Source organism: Pyxicephalus adspersus, chromosome 4 (genome assembly GCF_032062135.1).
Source record: "Pyxicephalus adspersus chromosome 4, UCB_Pads_2.0, whole genome shotgun sequence".
NCBI lineage: Eukaryota > Metazoa > Chordata > Amphibia > Anura > Pyxicephalidae > Pyxicephalus > Pyxicephalus adspersus.
This window is the reverse complement of record NC_092861.1, coordinates 112923750-112945971: the sequence shown is the minus strand read 5'-3', so window position 1 is coordinate 112945971 and position 22222 is coordinate 112923750. Positions and strand designations below refer to the sequence as shown.

The following is a 22222-nucleotide window of genomic DNA, read 5'->3' as shown; positions in this document are numbered from 1 at the left end:
TTGGTTTGAAAAAGTTTACATAAAACAGGGCATGGTGTGGTGCAGTTTTGTGGTGTAATAAATATTATTAGGGTAATGTTTATGGCGGCTTCCATACCTAAAGCGTACCTAAACTCACAAATTTCACTTTACAAAAAAGAGTACACAACCCTTTTATATAAGGTAAAAATTTGTTGTTTTTTTTAAGAGCAACATTCTAGGCGATCGAGAATGAATGGGAGTGCAAAGCGCCCTGGGATACCTACTTCATGCATCCCAGGAGGTAAGTTTTTTCTCCATCCTACGTCACCTGATCAGGTGATGTACGATAAAGAACCGGGAGCGCCAGCTTAGGGATAGATGTCGGTATGATGCGGAACCCGATGCAGGACACCCCCGGATGGATCAGACTGCCCTGCGGGATTAAGGTAAGTGTATTTTTTTAAGTACTTTTCAGTTTAGTACCTCTTTAAAGATAGATTTAGACCTGCAACACTCATTTTTGCCCCCATTCATTCTCTATTGGACTGCCACAAGTTGATCTACATCAGTGTTTCCCAACCTTTCTTAGTCGCGGCACATATTTTACAATTAGAAAAATCCCACAGAACACCACCAAAAAGTCAGACACGTAAATTACCTGCTGCCATCTAGTGGAAGAGTTTTTTTTGGTTCTGCCTATCACTATACATCGCTGGTATAGACAAATGAAGACACATTTTTTGCAGTAAATAAATCATTTTGGGACCAATTAACTGAAATTGGATAATTTCCCACGGTACACCCGAAGATCTCTCAAGGCACACCAGTGTGCCGCGGAACAGCGGTTGAAAAACACTGATCTACATGTACCATCTACCCAAAGGCAGCAGTTCTCTGGTGTTACAAAGCAGTAACTGCACTGCAACCTCACTGCCAGTCCTATAGACTGATGAACAAGACCAGGTGATCAGTTGCCTTTTGCTTGTCTGAGAATAAACCTATGTTTTATCATTTCTAAATAGACTTTCCTTCTACTAATTTCACATGTGATCTCAGTTCTATCCTATAATATATTTAGTATAGTGAACTATTGTAATGACCATTTCATTTATTATTTATCAACTGATTTGTTATCGTATGGTCACATAGAAGGCAACTTTTAAGTACAGCTATGCACAAGTTTACATAGCCAACAAATTGTGCCTACAGATCTGGAAGAGGTCTTGCAATTTATTGTCATAACCATGTATCATTAAACAAAAAAATTGTCAATAAAAGTTAAGACATTTATAATAGACAAAAGTGTCTAGTGCCTAAAGAAAAGATCATTATTTCTCATCATTTGAAACAGAAAAAAAATGAATGAATAATTCCAACCCCCAAGGAAAGAAAAGTAAATGAACATTTGCAAGGTTTTATTGTTTTAAATGAGCACTTTCTGTTGCCAAAACAGAAAAAATGCCGGTAAATACAATAATTACATGTTAAACATCTACATCTGGCAATGGTTAGGTATAGCCACAATTGCATTTTTTAAAACAGACCAAACACTGTAAGCAATATGCTATACAAAGGAACATTATCTATGAACCATCATTGCTGTGATAAAATAAGGTATCTGTTCTATGCATTGGTATGTGAATGTTTTACTTAGCTCAAGGACTTAGGGCCTTTTCACAGCTGTGATATGAAACCACACAGCTGGCAACCCATGGGGGCACCTCCAACTGTGCACCGAGGAGTGGCAAATCACACCACGTGTAACAATATTTGCATACGGCTGCAGTGCATTTTTCCCAATCTCTCCTATTTACTTAAATGGGATGAGCAGAAATTGTGGTTGAGCCAGTGGCAGAACACTGTGGCTCACCAAAGGTCTGAAATGGCCCCTAGCTTGCCCACAGGAAAACGATAGCAAAAGAGCAAATTATTGCTGCAAAGCACATCTCACCAACGGCTTTCCTGTTACTCTCACTGCTTAAACCAGAGCTAAACAAAATTTTTTACATCATATAAACAGGTAGACAACCCTTTTATTAAAGATAAATTTTACCTTTGTTTTGGGGGGAAAAAAGGGTAAAGCCTCTACCTTCTGTTTTTGTTGCCGTGGCATTAAAGACAGAACCGGAATGAAGAGCCACCTTGGTTACATACGTCAGGCATCCCAGGAGGCTTCTGGCTAAGCATAGGTGAGATCATTATTTACTTTTTCACCATTGAAGAAAAAGCTCCTTCAGCGCATGCCTGACATCGGACATGCACTGATGGGGCTTTTTCTTCAATGGTGAAAAAGAAAATGCTGATCCTACGTATGCGCAGTGAGATCGGCATCTTCTTTTCCCCATCTACAGCAGACTACTTCCCCCAATAACGCGTCTGAGCAGTGTGAGATTGGGTGACAAAAGCAGAAGGTGGAAAAAGAGCAAAAAAGATGGCAACACCCTTCCTCCACGCCGGTGCGAAGGAAGATTCCAGGATGATGCAGGACCTGATCCAGGAAACCTCCTGAGGAATCTATGGATCTGCAAAAGTAAGTTTTTTTTCAGTTTACTTCTGCTTTAAGAGAGTTGATTCTCACTGAGTATTTGGACATATGTAAAAGTAAACACTTCCGCCTAAATAAAATAGCCTTTTCTGCTGTATCCTCAATCACGGACCTCTTCCAAAACATGCACAAACGTTTTAATCCCTTCCAATGTTAATACACTTTGCTGCCCATGTAATAATTTTAATTATTAATTTCTGTACAATTATTAAATTCTGTACAATTACTCCAAAGCACACACTTAAATAAACTTTAAAAGTTGAACTCAAACACAATTGCTTATTTGTCAATCAGTGTTGGTAGGTGTAATTTAAATTATATTGTTTTTGTTATTTTTGTCTGGACAACTATACTGTATTTACTATTTGTTCAAGACTGAAGGCTTACAAGAAGCATCATCTGCAAATCTGATAGCATGTGCCCATCATCTGTCTGTGAAGGCTGTTGATTGGCAGACTGTATCATGTTGCAGCTAAACTGTGTATCATGTATGTATACATATGTATAACCTTTAGGCCAGATATGGCCTAGCCAGTATTTCGTTCTGGCCTAACGCCCCCTGGCCAATCTGGCCTAATGCAAGGCTCCGGAGCCGCCGGTTGCCGGCCGGATCTGCCAGGGGGTGTTAGGGTCTACCCGAGCAGGAGCCGCCGGAGCTCCAGTGCCGCCTCCTTGCTGTTGCTCCCCTATTTACCATGGCAGGACTCAGAGTCCGGCCTAGTGTGCTCCCGCCCACCCCTGAAATAGCCTAGTGGCCATAAAAGTTTGCCGACCCCTGCTATAGAGAGTTTAGCTGCAGCGTAATATTACCCTACACCCACTAGTATGTATCAGAACTATAGATAATACATCCCTATTAGCCTAAATAACAATATAATAATAAAAGGGACTGAAGAATACAGCATGAATTCGGACATTATATACATTATGTTAGCAAACAAACAGGCAAGATCAGAAATTATTTATTTGTGCAAATATAAAGTTACTAATTAGAACAAAGGCATGCACACAAAGTGTTAACAAAGCAGGTTTCTGAAACCTGAAAGAGCCTCACTGCTGGAATCATAAAGTGTTCTGCCATTCCAACTGTCTATGATTTAAAAAGAATGTCTCTCATTCAGAACCATGTCCCTGTGTTCTCTTTCCTCCTAAGTTTTCCTTCTTTTTAGGTGGATATACATATCCAAAATGTCTGAACTTAGCTATTACCTTAGGTCTGTTCAGTATAACAATACCAATAATAATATTAGGAAGATTAAATTAATAAAATAAGGTAGTTTTACATATAACCTTATAGAAGGATTGTTGTAGATTTTAAAGATATGGAGACAGGATCTTTCTGTCTCGACAAGACAATCAAGTAAAATAGGTTAAATATTTCTGTGTTTTATTCAATGTACAAATAATTAACATAACAGCACATAACATTTCATATATAGTGGGTCCTTACATACATACTGTATGTGTAATATAAGTTGTAATATATATATATTTATATATATATATATATATATATATATATACTGGTCTAATAAAAAACAGCATTTATATTTTTACAAAACAACCTGTCAAGAGACAAACTGCCAGTTTGTGCCAAACTGACTTGTCAACCAGCACCTTCACTTTATGCTTTTTAATAAATCTAAGCAAACAAAGACTTTCTCAGCATGCCAGTCTCAGCAGTCTCAGTCTCCTTGTGACTGGGTAACACCAGTTTCCATGCTAGAAGCTGGATTTAATATCTATATATGGTGAAATTAAACCAGGCTTACCACAAATATAAAAACCCATTTTTAAAAGCATTGCACCTTGAGTACAGGGAGCGCTTTGTTGTGACTGCAGCAATGTATTTCAAGGACCAAACTTTTTAGCAGGATGTACAACATCCAAACACATTGAATTGACACAAGAAAACTATGTAATTTGGATGCTTCGTTTTAATGCAGGTATATGACCCAAAATAGTGTTTGGGTCCCCATTAGGGAAATCACCTTCTTATATTGAAGACAGCTGTGAAAGTAATGAAAAATCCAACATTTTAAAGTTGTTACAAGACTAGGAAGCAAGACCTGCTCTGGTGACAGCTCTCTGATGTACCCTCCTTTAGATAGATTTTATCTTACTTCCTGCTGTATCTGTAAAAAGGAAATGATAAATGCAGGACTGCACCATTTTTTCTGTATTTACGGAAGACTTAGAGATACTTATTAAAAGATATACTTTAACCAAATTAAAATTTACATGATCACACATTTTGGGAGCACAAGCTACAAAAAAGTTTCCCAAACTTTAGCAACCAGGGAAACTTGTCCATTGTGCTTTAAATTGAAAAACAGAAGTCTTCATTAAATTAATTTGCATATGTGAAAGCTGCAAGGCTATGTCAAGAGCAAACTTGCCAGTTAGTTACCCCACCACTTCCTATGCTCCAGGGCTCCAATAATAAATCCAGATTTAGCAAAACAGTTTAAACTTTACTAATAGTAGGAGGAATAGCAGCTGCTAAATAATATTTTCATGGGTAGTACACAGTGAAATTAGAATTTAGCAAAAATCCCCAGGGCAAAATTTTATAGCAGAAGGGGTGCAGCTTCTACAATCTCACCATTTTAGGACGTTTTCAATATGTATACATATATATTTAAACTATATATATATTTTGACTCACATTAGGCTACAGATAACTTTACCAGAAAGTAATTCCAATCTAGTACTGCATAAGGTGAAAACCAAAAATAAAAAAATACAAAAATAAGTATTAATTAGGTATTACACTCCATAGCTAATTTTTACACTCTAATAAAACCACATTGCACTGAGATAGAGGGATGTGACCACATTTTAAGATGAAACTGTCTCCACAGTTAGTCTTATCTATTCCTACCTAATTTTGTATAAGACAGAAATTCCTAATCGTCTTTTAGATTGGTATAGTGAAGGTGAACATACCCCCTGGTCTCCTATTACTCCTTTGTATTAGTTTGATACAAACCATACTGTGCATTCAAAAAAAGGAAAACAAACGTATTCGGCCACACACAACAGTCACATAGGGGGCTATTTTGGTAGAAGCACCTTGGTAATGTCACAGGGGGAAAAAAACGAAAGACACAGTTTCTGTCTTAAAACCATCATCTTTGGGACAAGAAACTGAACAGCAGACTACTCTTTCCAAGAAATTGCAAACTGACTTGCCATTGAAATTGCTGCCTATAAAACGTTGCAATTAAAATTAGCATAGGTGTACGCTGCCACATCTGGAGAGTAAGGGTAGATTATTAATATTATTAACTTATATTTATATAGCGCTGACATATTACACAGGATTTACATAATCCATAGTCATATCACTAACTGTCCCTCAATGGGGCCCACAATCCAATGTCCCTACCATATCCCGTCATATGTCATTGTCCCTACCATGTCTCCTGTCATATGTCATTAACACAGTTTAGGCCCACTTTTTTTTTTAGATGGAAGCCAATCAATTTAATTGCATCTGAGGGATTACAGATTATTGGCAGAACAGTCAGGACAACTAGGTAAAAGTTGGCAAATTTTACAAACTTTCAGGAAAACTATTTTACCTAAAAATTTCCACACTTAAAATAAGTTTGCAAATCATTTTTTTTTTTTAATTTTAATGACAGGTGTCCCATTACTCAATGCACTCAATCCTTCAAACACCAACTTTAGTAATGTTCCCCCTACGTTCTTTATGAACTGTTGATGAAATATATTTTTCTAACAGAACAGCTTCTGAATGCTTGCACAAGTGGTGATTAGACAACCACCTTCAAACACATATAGGCCCACCTGTGACTATACACTCATGGTTTCTTCAACAGAAGAAACATCTTGGCTGGACTGGTATCAAAATTGAGGCCCAGGTACTCCAAGGAAAATCACAAAGTATACAAGGATTTTACAAGATTCAAGATCCATGTGAACCATATCACTGTGAACACCTAGGGAACTTTGGCTAGATCAAGTGCCCATGGAAGTTAAGTTTGTGAAAGTATGTATTTCTGATGTCTATGAATGCTAGGAATTTCCCCTGATGTAAGAATGCCACTACCAACTAAACCCACACTGCCCTGAACTTTAGGCCTATGACAAAATATTTATTGTCTTCTTAAAGAAAGTCCAAACTCCACCCTTATTGGACATCATGAAAGGGTTTGGGGGGTAAAAACCCTGAAACCTGTTCATAGGAAAACAACGCCCCAATGGCCAGATGTACAGTAGATCCAACAACCACTCGGGCAAGAGGTGCAATTTGGAGGCAAAAACCTCTGCATATGGCTAAAACCCATGTGGCAGTGATGTAAGAAAATATATTTTGTAGCCTGAAGTATATGATTCACAAACCCAATTGCTGGATACATTGGCTAGCCAGTAGACTGTATTTGTAACCGTCTCATGGGTACCCAGTTTGGGGGCCATCAGCGGGGTTTCTTTAGCTGTCTTTAGTTTTACCTGGCATCCTATAATGTAAGTGGTGATGATAGCCTTTAGGCAGAAGTTTTGTCCTCCAGTAAATAAAAAATGAATTACCTCTATAGTGCTACATGCATACACTTTGCTCATATTGCTAAATAGCTTATGTCTTCAATAAAAAACACAATCCTATAACAAACCCGGTCATTTGAAAAAACTGAACAGACACTGTAATGTGTATCATATGTATCTGTGTGATGTAGCAATGTCTTATAAAATAATCACAGCAATATGCACATCTTTTGTGTAAACCCTGACAGTTATATTGAACCTATTTTATTTTCCACATGATTCTGTAATAATGTACTCTGAGCTGGCAAGAGTACGTTTTGGTTCCAATGAAGTATTAATGGTATTTGCCAACAGCTATTTAAAACCTCAAACAAGCTTCCAAAAAACTGTTAAATTATGTGGGCTGGCGCAATGCAGCTGAAAGAATTTGTTCATCAGAAAGCAGTGCTAGGGGAGGTCTGGTATTTTTTCATCTACAATGATGCCTAGGGCTCCAATCAAATTCACAATAATTTCCATTTACTGTATTGTAAATGTTTATTTTTTTTATTAAACAGCTTTAGCCTAAAGTGGGAATAAGACAAATGGTATGGTTTATATATAATAAATAGACCGAAAATAAGCAAGTCGTTAAAAAATACTTCTACAAGATGACCATAATAATAGGGACGATTTGAATTCTAAAATTATAAAATCAAGCTATTATTTGGGACCCAAGTATACAGAGGAGAATATGTTGTGAAACATAATACGTTCATGAATACAAAGTACCATGGTCAATAAATGACTGTGTAAAATGATTTGATGGATAATGGTTTACTTTAGACAAATATTATGGTTGAGTAAGTACAGATTGTCTGGCAACGTCACTGCTCATGAGGCCATTCCCACTAGAAGATACGAATATCTATAATAAATATGTTACAGAGCTAGGGCTAAAAAGAATAATATTAAAGCTGTACTCAAGACATCCATCTAAATGAACTGGAAAATCATGTGTATGGTAACTGTTTCACCTACCAAAGTATTTGTAATTTAATCCACAGCCCTGCCAGGCACCACAGGAAAGTTAGAAACCCCACTGTTGTTAGGCAATACAGCTACAGGATTTTAAATAAATATATACCCATTGTGGGATCACCCGTTGCAGTGGGGTGTCAGAGTGGTCCAAACACCAGACAGCAGGCTTCCAGTTATAATTCAATGCAGGCTCCGGCCTGTATCTTTATTGCAGCAATCCCTGACTGACTAGAGCAAGCCATAAATACTGTACAGGCACATTCTATATGACATAGCAAACTCAAATATCATGCAGTGTTTGTCTTGTGGAGCTCTGTTCCCACCCAGCTTTGGGATCTCACCGAGCTGCTGGTAGCATAATGTTGTCTGATTAAAGCGGAAGTAAACCTAAAATTGACCCAAAACAATAAAATCACACTTACCTTCAATCCTGCAGATCAGTCTGTCCTTCGGTAGATTTCTTCCATTGGGTCCTGCATCGTTAAAGGATCCATCTTCGGCCTGGCACAGAGGGAGCGCCATCATCTTCTCCTCTGATGTGTTCTTGTTCCTGCTTCACCTGATTTTGCACTGTGCAGACGCGAGATCAGGTGATGTAGATTGGTAAAAAACTTGCTAATCTCACTGGGCATGCGTGAGATCAGCAATTTTTTTCCCTATTGATGAAAGGGCTTTTACTGCGAATGCCCGAGATGCTCGGGCATGCTCAGAAGGCGCAGACAATAACCTCCTAGAATGCATGACGTAGGAATCCCAGGAGGCTCTGCGCTCTCATTCATTCTTGATCGCCTAGGCGATCGAGAATTAAGGTCGTGGTGCTGCACCCTTTTAAAAAGGGTGTTGCATTTAACAAAAACACTAACAAACACAATTGTTACTTTCAAGGGTTGCTGGGTATTTTGGACTTGTCCCTGTTGGAATCTTGGTAATGCATTATCTGTGGGCTCCTGGTCCTCTGCCAGCCTTTCCCCATGCACCAGCATGTCCTGGGGGCAAACGTGTGCTGGGGGACACAACCAGTCTCCCGAGGATGAGTGGGGGCTGCTATAGGTGATGAATGCTGAATTAGATTGGGGGACTGGTGTCTGGTGAGTACTGTTGCTGGATTGGGTCCTTACATTCATAAAAGCAATTTACATTTTCTTTGGTGTATCATAAAATGTAAAAAAAAAAGTAATAAAAAAAAGCAAACATGTCAAATTCTCTTAACTATTTGAGATTTTTTTTAACACTCTTTTTGAAAAACAAATTTAATATTAAAACTAAAAGAACAGCCACAAGTTTGAGTAGCTATCAGGACAGGAATAAAGGGGAATAACCATTGGGACATTGGAATTGGGTAACAACTGCTCAAAAGGGGATTTACCTCATTTGAAGGGATTTTTGGCTTACTTCCTATAATTCCAACAAGGCAAAAAGTAAAGCCAAATCCTTCAAAACATTAGAAAAATGTCAAAAGAAAATAACACCTATCAATGCTTTTAATCCTTACCTACACTAGGCTTCAATATAAGAAATGAACACACAAGTTTTGTCTTTAACTGTATTATGAGAACTGAGTAACCCAGCAGTTATATTTTGTAACAGACTTTCCAGTGACAGAAAATCAGACTTAGCTATTTAAAACTGAATTTCTAGAAACAGGATAACAGAATTTATAGCACAATCAAATGCTGAACATGACTGCCAAATTAAATGCACATCTATTCAGACAACAGTCTGGGTTCTTTAAACGGCCTTAAATTAAATTTAGGTTTCATTGTCAAAGAACTATAGTATAACAAACCTTTATTGGCAGTTCAGTTTTTGATCAAGTGTTGCTGCACTACACCAACGTCCTCCCCTGCCTTTTGTTGGCAATCTGGTGGTCATGAAATTAGCATATTTTTATGCTGGAGCGCCCACCTATACTGAATGTCAAACTTGATGTATTAAGAGGTTTCCCAAAGTGACCAATCAGATTAAAATTATATTTGGTAATGTGAATGTGACACAGGAATGTGATACAGTAAAAAAGTTTTTCACAAATCACATTCAAGAAAACAAACTTTGCTCCTCCACTACTTACCATGATGTAGTATCTTTGACTATTTAATTGGTGTTTAATTTTACAAAAAATTGTATTAAGGTAAACTAAATGGATAATCTTGTCTTGTATGCTTGATAGTATTAATTGGCCTTTGAACACATTCATCCATTGCTAGAAGATCTAAACACCAAAAACAAAAATGTGTTATATTGCACTTTACCCGTTTGTAAATCTGGTGGCTGTATTAGTTTTCAGCCTACAAATATTTTCAGCAAGTACAGAAAATACCTGTTGATCTTGCTAAAAATGTCCTTGACATTTTCTGTGAGCTGAAAAGGATGGCAAAAATAATCTTTTCTAAACTACTAATCAAGTCAAACTATCATGTATTTGAGATGAACATAGACAGACATGTTTGCAGTATTGCTTGTGTGTGAAATATTTGCTCCCACCATAGACACACAGAGGATTGCCGGCTAAAAATATAAGGAATAAAATAAGAAAATGCCAGCCACCACATGGACTGGTAAGTTGCAATATATTCAATTTTCACAAAATTGTGGTTGAGTAGTTTAAGAAATGAATTTCAAAGCATTTTACATATTTATCAGGGAAACATAAAACTAAAGAAAAATCTGCACTAAGAAAAAGTGATACAAAACTTGGAGTCTGATGCCAATTGAGGATTATACAACATTAAAACAACATACAAAAACTAATCCTGTACTAGACATACTTGGTTCTATCCATTGTTATGCTATGTGTCAATATTCTCTTTTCGCAGTTGGCTTGATTCAAAACACATCAAACTTTGTAATCAGAAATTAAACACCTAAGGAGAAATAATGTCATAGGACTCTTCCAAGACCATCAGTATGATTTTATATTTATCACTTGTGCTTTCTGCCAAATTGAAGTGATTATGTGGCCTTGTATTGGCACAAGTTAGCTGGACTGCAATGGGAAAATCAGTCATGATTTCTCAAAGTGGTTCATGGATCAGCATTTCATTGTCTTGTATGATTTTAAAAGCCAAAAACTCAGTTGATCAAAGATTAGTTTACAGGATACAAAAGCCAAATAAAACAAACAGCAAATCTCACAGACATGGTAGCAAACATGCATAGGTCTGTTTTTTGTGCTTCCACATTCTGCCCCAGAATATCCTCTACTGAAGATACTGAGGTATACTGGGGTTGATTTACTAAAGGCAGTTGGCATAGCAAAAAAAAAGATCAACTTGAAAGAGATATTTAACTTAGCTTTGTAAAACAGGTTAAGCTTTGCTGACTTCAACCACCCAATCATGCAAAATCAAACATTTTTTTTACATTTTTTTTACATGATTGGGTATTCTGTGCACATGTATTTTCACTGCAATTATGAAGCTAAGTGAAATATTACTTGAAAAAGGAAAATTCACTTTGCTATGTGAACAGCCCCAACCTATTTAATATGTAAACCTCAGCGTTTTAATGTAGTACACAATTTTTTAAGATCCACACAGAAAGACTGTTTTTTAAACTTGTCCTTTAACGATGTAGTGGCACAGCATTCAATTGTTACTTTACAAATAAAAGATGACAGCTCACCACTCTTTTCGTCTTAAAAAGCTGGACTTTAGTATGTACAGTGTTTCAGACAAATAACATGCTTTTCTATGAACTTTAATGGAGGATAAGAGATAGGGGCCAACAAGTGACCACTGTGCTTTGTGCACCCTAAATCTAAAATGGCCAAATCAACGTTATTTATATATATATATATATATATATATATATATATATATATATATGTTATGTCAAAAAGCTCAGATCATCTCACACTGGTTTCTTGAACATGATGATTACAAGTATTGGTTAGAAACCTTTAACCACAAAAACAAGAAAAGTTAAGTGCCATATAAACAATAAACTCTCAACCACAATAATTGATTAAAGAACATGTTTTGTTGCAGAATTTGCTCTACTTCATCTGATGCTTAAACTTGGAAATTAAATTAAGCACAATGTTTTCTATGAATTAGTCAAAGAGTCAGCCAAAGCATGGGAATTGCTACATATAATTCTAAAAGAGATTACCAAGTACTATAGTACCTAATATATTGACGCCACACAAGAATCATGAATTATTTTGCAGCGGAAAGCCTCGGAATGAATGAGATTATCTCTACAACCTTTTCTTGGTCTGGGTATATTCATTACAGAAGACCAGACATGGGAAAGGAATAATGGAGGATCCTTGTTAATTATTTTTACTTAAGTTTACTTATTTGAGGGTGGGGAAACTAACCTGAATTTTTTACAGTAGAAATATATCACATCCTGGAACATATTAGCACCATGATAGTCTTTGAAAGAAGACAGTTAGGTAGTGCTGCCAAACTACACAAGAGCTCGACCACTGCTCTGCTTTGGAGAGCTCTGATCCTACTGATTTTTTTCAATCTATGTATTTATTTATTTTTACACTTTAGTGACTGCATGGCCTTGGAAACATGGCCAGTATGTATAGACAAGGCAGTAAGTAGACTTTTCAATTTTTATAATTTTTTGTTTTTTACCTTCAGTTTGTGATTTGAGGGAACTGATCATTTTTATCTGCTGCCATGTTAATATAAATCACAGCAAACCACCTAAACCAAATTTCAACTGTATATTTAAGTTTTTTCCTAGGGTTACATGTCATCATACCAATATTCAACTTTTGTCCTCAAGCTATGTTCTCTTCTTAGGGAATGTAATACTGTATGAACTATAACATGTTAGGAACATTCATTCTGAAAAAAAACTATGCAAAGAACCTTTAACTTGAGGAGAAAGTAGCAAAGGAAGAATAAATCCTAGGAGGCAATAGTCTAACATTTATCCATCAGAAGTGTTAACACCCACCCTTTAGGTGGAAGACTAAAATATAACGTTAAGCCAAGCTCAAAGAACATTCACCCAATCTCTTACTAAGAGGACCAAGGCATATTCGCCCATTTCAAGGCGTTGAAATGGATAGTACTATTTATATTTCATGTGAGTTTTTGGATATAACCTAGACTCCAAATAGAAAAAAAAAATAGTCAGATGGTATTTCTTTATAATAATTTGCAGAAACTGGTGAATAGCTGAGCCCTTGTCATTTCTCCAAACATCTTACTAAACTTTAGTTTTCAGTGTTTCCATTAGTATATTTGCTAATGCAAGCAAATTTATTTTTTAAAAAAGTATAAGTATTTAGTGTCTTCATAACCTGTGGAAAACCAAGCATGTGGAAACAGATGGAAAAATCCATCCTTGTCCAACACCTGTTATATATTATTGTCTTTTTTCTACTGAACTAACTAAATTATAGTTTTTGTAAGACAGTCAGTCTGGATCACACTTTGTGTTGTAAAAATACATTCATATTAGTGCATTTAGAAGGTTATGGTATACATTCTTTTTCTTGCTTTTTTTGTAAATTTTGGCCTGAAAAAAATAAAAAAATAAAATCTTTGCCTGCTGATCACATTGTGTGCTCATTTACACTGCAGTAAAATGAACGGAACCTGTTTTTTAGTGTATCACTACTCCTTTTTATTACCCCAAAATCATAGAAGCCATTTTCTATAATGCATGCCTTCCAGTTGTCCCTAATTTGAAGGGAATGTCCCTCGTTTGGAACCAAATCCATGTGTCTTCCATTTCACCTCAAATATGCCTCTTTTCAGTCTGGTTATTTATACGCACTTAACTTTTCAACCATGCTTCAGATTATTGCATTGATTCATTTTTACAGGTGTATATGGCAGCAGCCATAGATGGACAGAATATGTGCCAGGTACATCATTTTAGGATCTACACTGGTGTCAACTTCCATTCACAGCAGCCTAATCAAAACATCCCACTGCTTCCAACACCAAGAAAGAACAAGTGTTACAGCAGCTAAATCACCATGCTGAGTTATTGGCCAGGTTTAACCACTATACATTTCAAAAGCAATCTTATCAATCAATGGGGGGGTTTAACACACATATATTATATATATTTAAAAATAGAGCTCAAACTTTAAAGTTATACAACTAATGCAAATGAATAAGGCACCAAAATAAAATACTAATATACTAAATATACTAAAGCAACTATATTATTAGGTACATCTTGCTGGTACCGTGTTTGACCACCTTTTGCTCTCATTTCACCACATTCCAAAGGTGCTCTATTGGATTGAGATTTGGTGAATGTGGGAGCCATCTGAGTGCAGTGAACTTATTGTCATGTTCAAAAAACCAGTATGAGAGGAGCTGAGCTTTGTGACATGACATTTTATGCTGGAAGTAGCCATCAGAAACTAGGTACACTGCAGTCATAATAATACTAATGTAGCTTTTGGATGCTCATTTGGTGCTAAGGCCCCAAAGTTCATATAAGGCAGGATGGATCTTTGCTTTAAGGTTGTTGATGCCAAAATCTGACCCTATCATCTGAATGTTGCAGCACAAACTAAGACTCATCTAACCAACATTTTTCCAGTCTTCTTTTGTCCAATTTTGGCAAGCCTGTAAAAATTATAGCCTCGGGTTTCAGTTCTCAAAAACAGTTGTGGCACGCGCTGTGATCTCCTGCTGCTGTGGCCCATCTGCTTTAAGATTTGGCACGTTGTCCATCCAGAGATTTATTTCTGCATACTTTGATTGTAACAAGGTCGTATTTGGGTTACTGTTGTTTTTTATCCGCTTCAATCAATCTGGCCATTCTCTTCTGACCTCTGACATCAACAAGGCATTTTCACCCAGGAAACTGGATATTTTCCCTTTTTCTGGCCATTCTCTGTAAATCCTGGTGATGGTTGTAGGTAAAAATACCAGCAGATCAACAGCTTTTTAAATACGCAAAACCAGCCAGGCACCAACAACTCTGCCATGTGCTAAGTCACCTGTACTTCAGGTCATCTTAACAATGTCTACGTTCCTAAATGCATTCTGTTGCTGCCATGTGATTGGCTGATTGGATATTTGCGGTAAATCGTTAAACAGGTGTACCTAATAAAGTGTCCAGTGAGTGTACCTTCCTATACAGGAACAACATATACCGTAATGCACAGCTTAAATGTCAAATAGAAACCTCATTTAATGTGGCAATAACACTACACCCAAAAGGCATTTCTTTTTTCCTTTTTTTATCTGCACATGATTGGGTATTCAAAGTTACTAGGAATTTGTTTTTCCATAATGGGATACATAAAAGGACTATGCTCTCAATAGGCTGGATTTAATAAAATTCTCCAAGACGGGGGAAGATAGACTAGTGTGGGAGAACCTGTAATAGATTTCTCGAAAATGATTTGGTATTCTTAAGAAAAGGTTTCCAAACTTGGAGTAGATCATTCCAGCTTTGCTGGTTCACCCAGGTTCTACTTTGATAGTCTGTCTTCTTCAGTCTTAGAAGGCTTTACTAAATCTGGCCCAATATGTCACATGAAGTTTTAGACTCCTTTATTAAATGAGCCTACACAACTCTATTAAACTTTGCCTAAATTATTTTTAAAGCATCGAAGAACATATAAGACTTTTTATTAGATATAATGGTTTAAATAATGCTTCTTTATTGTCATAGGCTGACAAATGAACACAAAAGCACTATTAAAAGTCTAAAAACTATTGTCATGGTTAGTAGGCCCCAGAACCTAGAAGTCCATTTTGTTTAGGTGATTTAATTTGTTTGTCGCAGACGAAAGGGGTTATTTGCTCAGTTCTCTTTCTATTCATGATTAGACTGCAAGTCACAAGACAAGAAACGGGCTGACCTGAGAGATGAATTGCACAGGTATCAGGATTTACATGACTGTATCATCTCAGGATCAGCATCTTAGTACAAAAAATGGCAATGTCCCTGGTTTATGTCTGAGAAGAGGTGGCCCTTTCCATCTAAACAGGGTAGTGAGATGAAGATGTCTGGTATGAAGCAGGAGAATTATGATCTATGTGAGAAGAAACACAAGTGACATGAGTTGTAAATGTGCATTTTTGTCTTGAAAATTTAACAGACCTTTTATGCAAATAGAAATAGTCTGCTTCCCTGCCAGCCCCCTGGTGCCTTCAAAAAGAGTCCGAAATAAAGAATTTAAATAATTACTCACTTTCTTCCGATTTCTGGGACATAGGCCAATTTGCCTTGTTCTTGCTTTGGGACTATGTTGGTAATTGGACTATAGTAAGCAAGTGTTTGTTTATATTCTGTTTTTATTGCACTTAACTTTTAACTCCTATTTAAAGGGGGCATGAAGATGGCAGGATTTTTGCATAGAAGGCATGCTTAATTTATGTGGGCTACAGTCTGTTATAATGCACAGTAGCTTGTTGGAATGTGCTGTGCTAAAATTTACCATGATTTTTTTTCAGCACACTTTGCATTGCTATGAACTAAAGTTATATGACAAATGGTCTTGCTTTTGCATTGGGACAATGTTGTGCAATGATGCCCAATTCTTCTGGTGCCGATGGACCCTAGGGAGAAGATTCTTAGTTGCATGCCAAGATTATTAGCTTTTTGTCTGTGTACCACTTGGAAATTTCCCTATCCTTGCTGTCATAGACGACGCAGAGCAAATCTCTCTTAAGTGAGGGTAAATTTCCTCTTAGATCATTGTTACTAGATCAAATATTCCCATTGGAGGAAAATTTCTCCTCTTTTCCTAATTCAGTGGCAACTGTAAAACTTGAAATTTCTATTATTTTCTGTTCTGGTTACAGTGGTTACAGTGGTCACCAGAATAAATAGAGGGGTAATTCTCCACAACAGGGACACAACAATCATAAAAACAAGAGAGGAGTTTTGCTTTTAGTTTTGAGTAAAATGGAAAAATGTTAAAAGTTTTAGTTTCAGATTCATGTTAAAGCAGAGAAGGTGTCCCATGAACTGATAAAAAAATCATTCAACCACTGTTGATACGTAAACGACTATGTTCAATTTTCAAGTTCATTTCAAGTCACTGATGTAACTCAAAATGTGGCCTTGAATGAACTACATATTCCAAAGATGGAAGAAACTGATTCTGTGGCCCCATTTGGGATCAAGCATCTAAGACTAAACTGTCAATGTCAAGGAAACATTCAAACCACTTAACAAGAACACAATATATGTCTCCTATTTTGTACATTCATTGGTGGTTCAGCATGCCCAATAAACTGTAGTATTACAGTCTTTGTTGATAATGCTGTAATATAGAAATCCAATCATTCTTTAATTGAACGTAAGTTTTTACTAATGTATAGAACAGAAACAACAAACAGTAAAAAATATAGAAGGATATGTACATAAATGTAAAATAATAGGCATAACAAATGCAAAAGTGTAAAAAAAAAGCACATATCAATAAAAGTATCAAAATAAAAACTGTCAAATATAATACCAGCAGGATACTCCCACCCCAATGGCAGCCCATATTCCAATAAACTTATCAATTTAGAAATTTAAACTGCAAGAATCAGTACTACAGAGTACTTTATAGTCCTTGTAGTAGACTATTAGAGGTATATAAAAGAATACAGAGTTAAACAACAAGAGAAGAGAAAGAAAAGAGAATGTCATCTGTGCATAAACCAGCCTAGAGGCTAGGGGTCCTCTCTGGTGAGGGGAAAAATCTTAACATATTGATTCCACAGTCCTCATGTCATTGTCCAATCATTAGTATGAGATTTGAGAAGTTCCATTAGTTTAATACCAGTTATATGGCCATATATGTCATGATATGTTAGGGGGAAGGCCAACCTCCATTCCATGGTGATAAGACATTTGGACACCATTAAGATGTGAGCTACTAATACATTCTGGGATTTGGATAGTTCCCACATCAGTGGCCCTGGGAAATGGATCTCAAGGTCAATGCTAAGCAAGGAGGCCACCAATTGGGACCAGACAGTGTGAACCTCAACCTGGAAGGGAACAATACCTGGGCATGAAAACAAGAGATGAAACCGAAGGCCAGCTCAGTGTCACAGCTCCAGCAAAGATTACCAGTAAAAGTGTTATCATTTAACACAACTATCTTTGAGGGACCCAGAGTTGTAAGTCAGTTTAATGTCCATTTTATATAAAATGGACTTTCACAAACAAAACAATGGTTTCCAAAGCTAACATTCAGGACAGTTGCATAATTTTAAAGGTATTGAAATTGGTAGGATGTGTTGATCACCTGCTTAGTTCAATATTTCAATAATTGCCTGCCATATCTCCACAGTATTGTAACAATTCAAAATATGCAGAAAGAAAGGGGACTTGGCACAAGGGGAAATTGGCACATGTAAAAAATCAAATAACAAATTTTTTTATGTTTAAATGTGCCAATTAAGTCCCCGTTTCTTTCAGTTGCATATTGTATCAGTTATGTTAATAAAAGTTGCTTTAGAACCAGAACTAAGCATAAACCAGGGAGGTAGAGTGATGGATATGTGGAAATACTTTCCAGTAGGGGGTTGCAATGTAGAGCTTAAAAAGTGGATCCTTTTACAGCAGAACTGAGCACAAAAACAGACTGACACAGTAGCAGCTGTCATCCCCATTTACATTACTTTGAACCTTAAAACCACACTGCTTTCTGCTACTCTCTATTAGAAGTGTTGATCTTCCAGACCTTATGCTAATACAAATCTTTTTACAGGCTTTCTGCTTTTTGCAGTAGCAGAAATTATGAATAACCTTTCCAGGTACTGTAGGACCCATAAAAAATAAACCATGTTGAGATCATTGCTGCAGCATGAAGAGGCTCAATCTGTCTGCCCATGATTGTTATTTCACACATTTCTTTCTTTAGCTAGCCAGAATGTATTTCTAGTTACTAAAGTATCGCCATAGAAAAGTCTCTTATATGAAAAAAAAACAGATAAATAAATATTTTATTTTTAAATCCGTGTGTGATTTTGCTATACAGATCCCAAATAACACACATTGACTGAAAACTGTTGGCGCTGTATAAATCCTGTGTAATTTTTTATCATTAATATTACTAATATTATTAATAATAACTAAATGAGTAAATCAGCAAATCAATAAAAACTTGTTAAAACAGTACAGTATTGACATTTAGGTTTACCAAAACTACTTTTGGGTCCCACTATCCCATTTACCGTCACCATATACCCCTCTGGGAAAAGACTGACCAGCCAATACATTGTGTACATTTATTGAGTCTGATTTATTAAAGTTCTCCAGGACTGGAGAAGATAGAATATCATGGGAGAACCTGGGTGACCCAGAAAATCTGTAATGGAACTGCTCCAGGATCGAACATATTTGCCAACTAATAGAAAATGATATCCAATAGCAAATAGGAAATCCATTCCAGGTTTTCTGAATCACCTGGTTCTTCCATGATAGTCCATCCTCTCCTGTCTTGGAGAACGTTTGTAAATCAGGCCCATTGTGTAGGAACAGACATTACTGCAACAGACCCTGACCTCTGTTGTGGGGTGGTGGGGTAAATGGAACCTATCAAAGCCCCCTTGGGTTATTTAACAAAATTTAATAAAAACTTAAAAATCAAAGCAGAATATGCTTGGTAGATAAGAGCTGAAGCAAAATTACACAATTTGTTGACCTGCAGATGACAACAGAAGAGTGGAGAAATGCGTTCCTATGTTTGGTCACGTGATCTATTCTGTGATGCCATATGCCCAAGTATGAGAGATACAAAGGGAACATAGGGAAGACTCCTTTCACTGGTCATTGGCAACTTTCTCTAGTATTAGTTTATAGAGCCTTGATATAACATCCTATTACCTGACATATTCCTCTTTGGTATACATTTGACTAGGAGACAGTAAGAAGTCGTTACAAGTAGGGCATAAATAAGGGGGCTATAAAGTGGCCCTGATCTTATAGTTTTGACACTGCAAACACCACTTTAATAGTTGCAGGCAGAGAAACATCTATCCTATAATTACTTTTTACTGAATTTGTTCATACTGAATTTTGTATTTATATATTATATCCGTCTGCTTTATTTTTTTTTTATTTTTAATGTGAATTTTTGAACACAGTGGCCAATGGTGCTCTCACAAACACTGTGCATTATTCTGCAGCATTCTTTTTTCCAAGCTCAAAGCTGCAGCTCTGTTTTAGCACCCAAGTTAGAATGGTTGGATGATATATCCAAAAGCAGTTTTGCATACTGTGTATGCAAACCACAAACCATTATTAAAACATATTTCATAAAAGTAAGCCAATAGTTAACAATAACATGTAACATATCAGTTCTTAATGATTTTGCCAGTAGTTGATGTACAAAGTTGGTCTAGAATTTTTTGGAAGATGTGCCCCAAGACAATTCTTGCAGACATGTGATGAAGACAAAAATTGTATACTTTTGTGTGTTGTAACATCAGTGCTGTTGTACTAATAGACATTAAAGGTAGTAGCCATAAGAACTGTGACACAATATGTCCCCCTCAGCTATCTAACCTGATATTCTAGGAATATTCATTGCTGGACCTGGTGGTGAATGATTTGGAAGGGTCCAGATTAAAGAGTGACATTTTTGTAAAGCTGAATCCTGCACATCACAAATATTGAAGTGGCAAGTAGAATAACATTTTGGAGGGAACACAAGATTTTATTGAGCAATTCAGCATTCTTTTAGATGAGAATAAAGGTGAGAGGAGAGATAAAGACAAATCATGCATCTACAGGTAGAATGCTTTAATATCACCCAAACATGTGAGTTTTTATTTTTTGCATACAGTGTTTTTTTTTTTGGTAAAGCACATCTGGTAAAGTCTTAGACTACAGACACCTGAAGCACTCCACAGCTTTTTTTTCTAAGCTAACCAGTAGTGTGGTGTATTGGAAAAGTAAAATGAATTGGTATAGAACTCCACTTACAGGTTCAAACAAGTTGTCATTGTCTTATGGTGCAGTGACCATATAAAAAAGTGCAAAAATGTAGATTCAGTTGGTAAGACCATACCCTGGATATTTATATTTTTATATTTTTAAGACACAACACTGAAGTCTCCTCTACTATATTGGATAATATACCATTATGGAATAGCTCAGTGCAAAAACTTTAGGTAAATCAAAAACTTTCAGCACTATGAATAAACTGCAGGTCACACACCTAAACAAGTTTATGATATAAATGGATGCACTTATACATAGTACTGTTGCATCTCAAAATGAAATTTTCAGGTACCAAAAAAAAAAAAAAACAGAATATATACATTGCCATGTCCTACCTGGTACTGCAGCTGATGTGTCTAGAAGAGTCAAACTTATAAGAGCCAGGAGAGAGAGGAAAGCAGGTATTTGCTTGGTGGTATTCCTTTGAGCCATCCTTTTACATTAGACACCCAGACAAAGTAAGTTGGGAGAAAGTAGACAGGAGAAGAAGAAGCACTGAAAGACAAGTTGCAAGAAATTCCTTCTATGACAATGCACCAGACACTACTTCTAATACATCCTGAAGTTGTGTCAGCCTTTCCCTTTTCCATCTGCTCTCCTTTTTTTTTTAATTCATTTTAGCTGTGTAGAGAAGGAAATGATACATTCTTTACATAAGAAGAGACAGAGCACCATCTAGTGTATTGTTTGGCCCAGTAAAGTGTGTAAAATGAGCTGTGATATTTCTCTCCAGGCATTGGGAAGCTTTACAGCCAGATGTGAAGAAAGATTATATGCATGAATGCTAATACATACTAAAATCTGACTATTTTGTTTCTTTAACACAACCCAACTAGAACACATAATTATTTGACAGGGGCAAGTCTCACCTTTCTTTTAGAAATTCAGTTTATATAGATTTCTGGCAAGAACACCTGACTTGCCCAAATAAGACCTACTAAGTTAATATGAAGAAGCTAGCGCTGGCTAGAAAGATCCAAGCAAGGTTGTTCAGGGTTACCGGGTAAGGAATCACTTAGGTACTACAAAAATTTGGCATTACAGTAAAGCTGACAATTTACTTATAAATGTTTGCTTCTATCCCCTTCATTAAACCATTAATAAAAGCATTATGTCAAATGAACCACATAGCAGGTGCTATAAAAAATTTAAAAAACAATGCCCTGACCTGATATCTGGTTGATGGAATATCTCACAACTATTCAGGTATTCATGCATACCTCCTAACGCAAGCATGTCCAAAGTCCAACGCAAGCATGTCCTCACCAATTCTGGCCCTCTTTCCAAAAT

At 36.5% G+C, this 22222-nt stretch overlaps 1 protein-coding gene across 1 annotated transcript in view; it reads right to left on the bottom strand.

Annotated features, from left to right (window-relative positions):
- Positions 1 to 21498, bottom strand: part of FNDC1 (fibronectin type III domain containing 1) — an 85165-nt gene extending 63667 nt beyond the window's left edge. The window contains exon 1 of the mRNA XM_072409319.1: positions 21268 to 21498. Within this exon, the coding sequence (XP_072265420.1) occupies positions 21268 to 21364 (97 nt within the window). The 5' untranslated portion in view covers positions 21365 to 21498. The remainder of the gene's footprint in view (positions 1 to 21267) is intronic.
- Between the last annotated feature and the right edge of the window lie 724 nt (positions 21499 to 22222).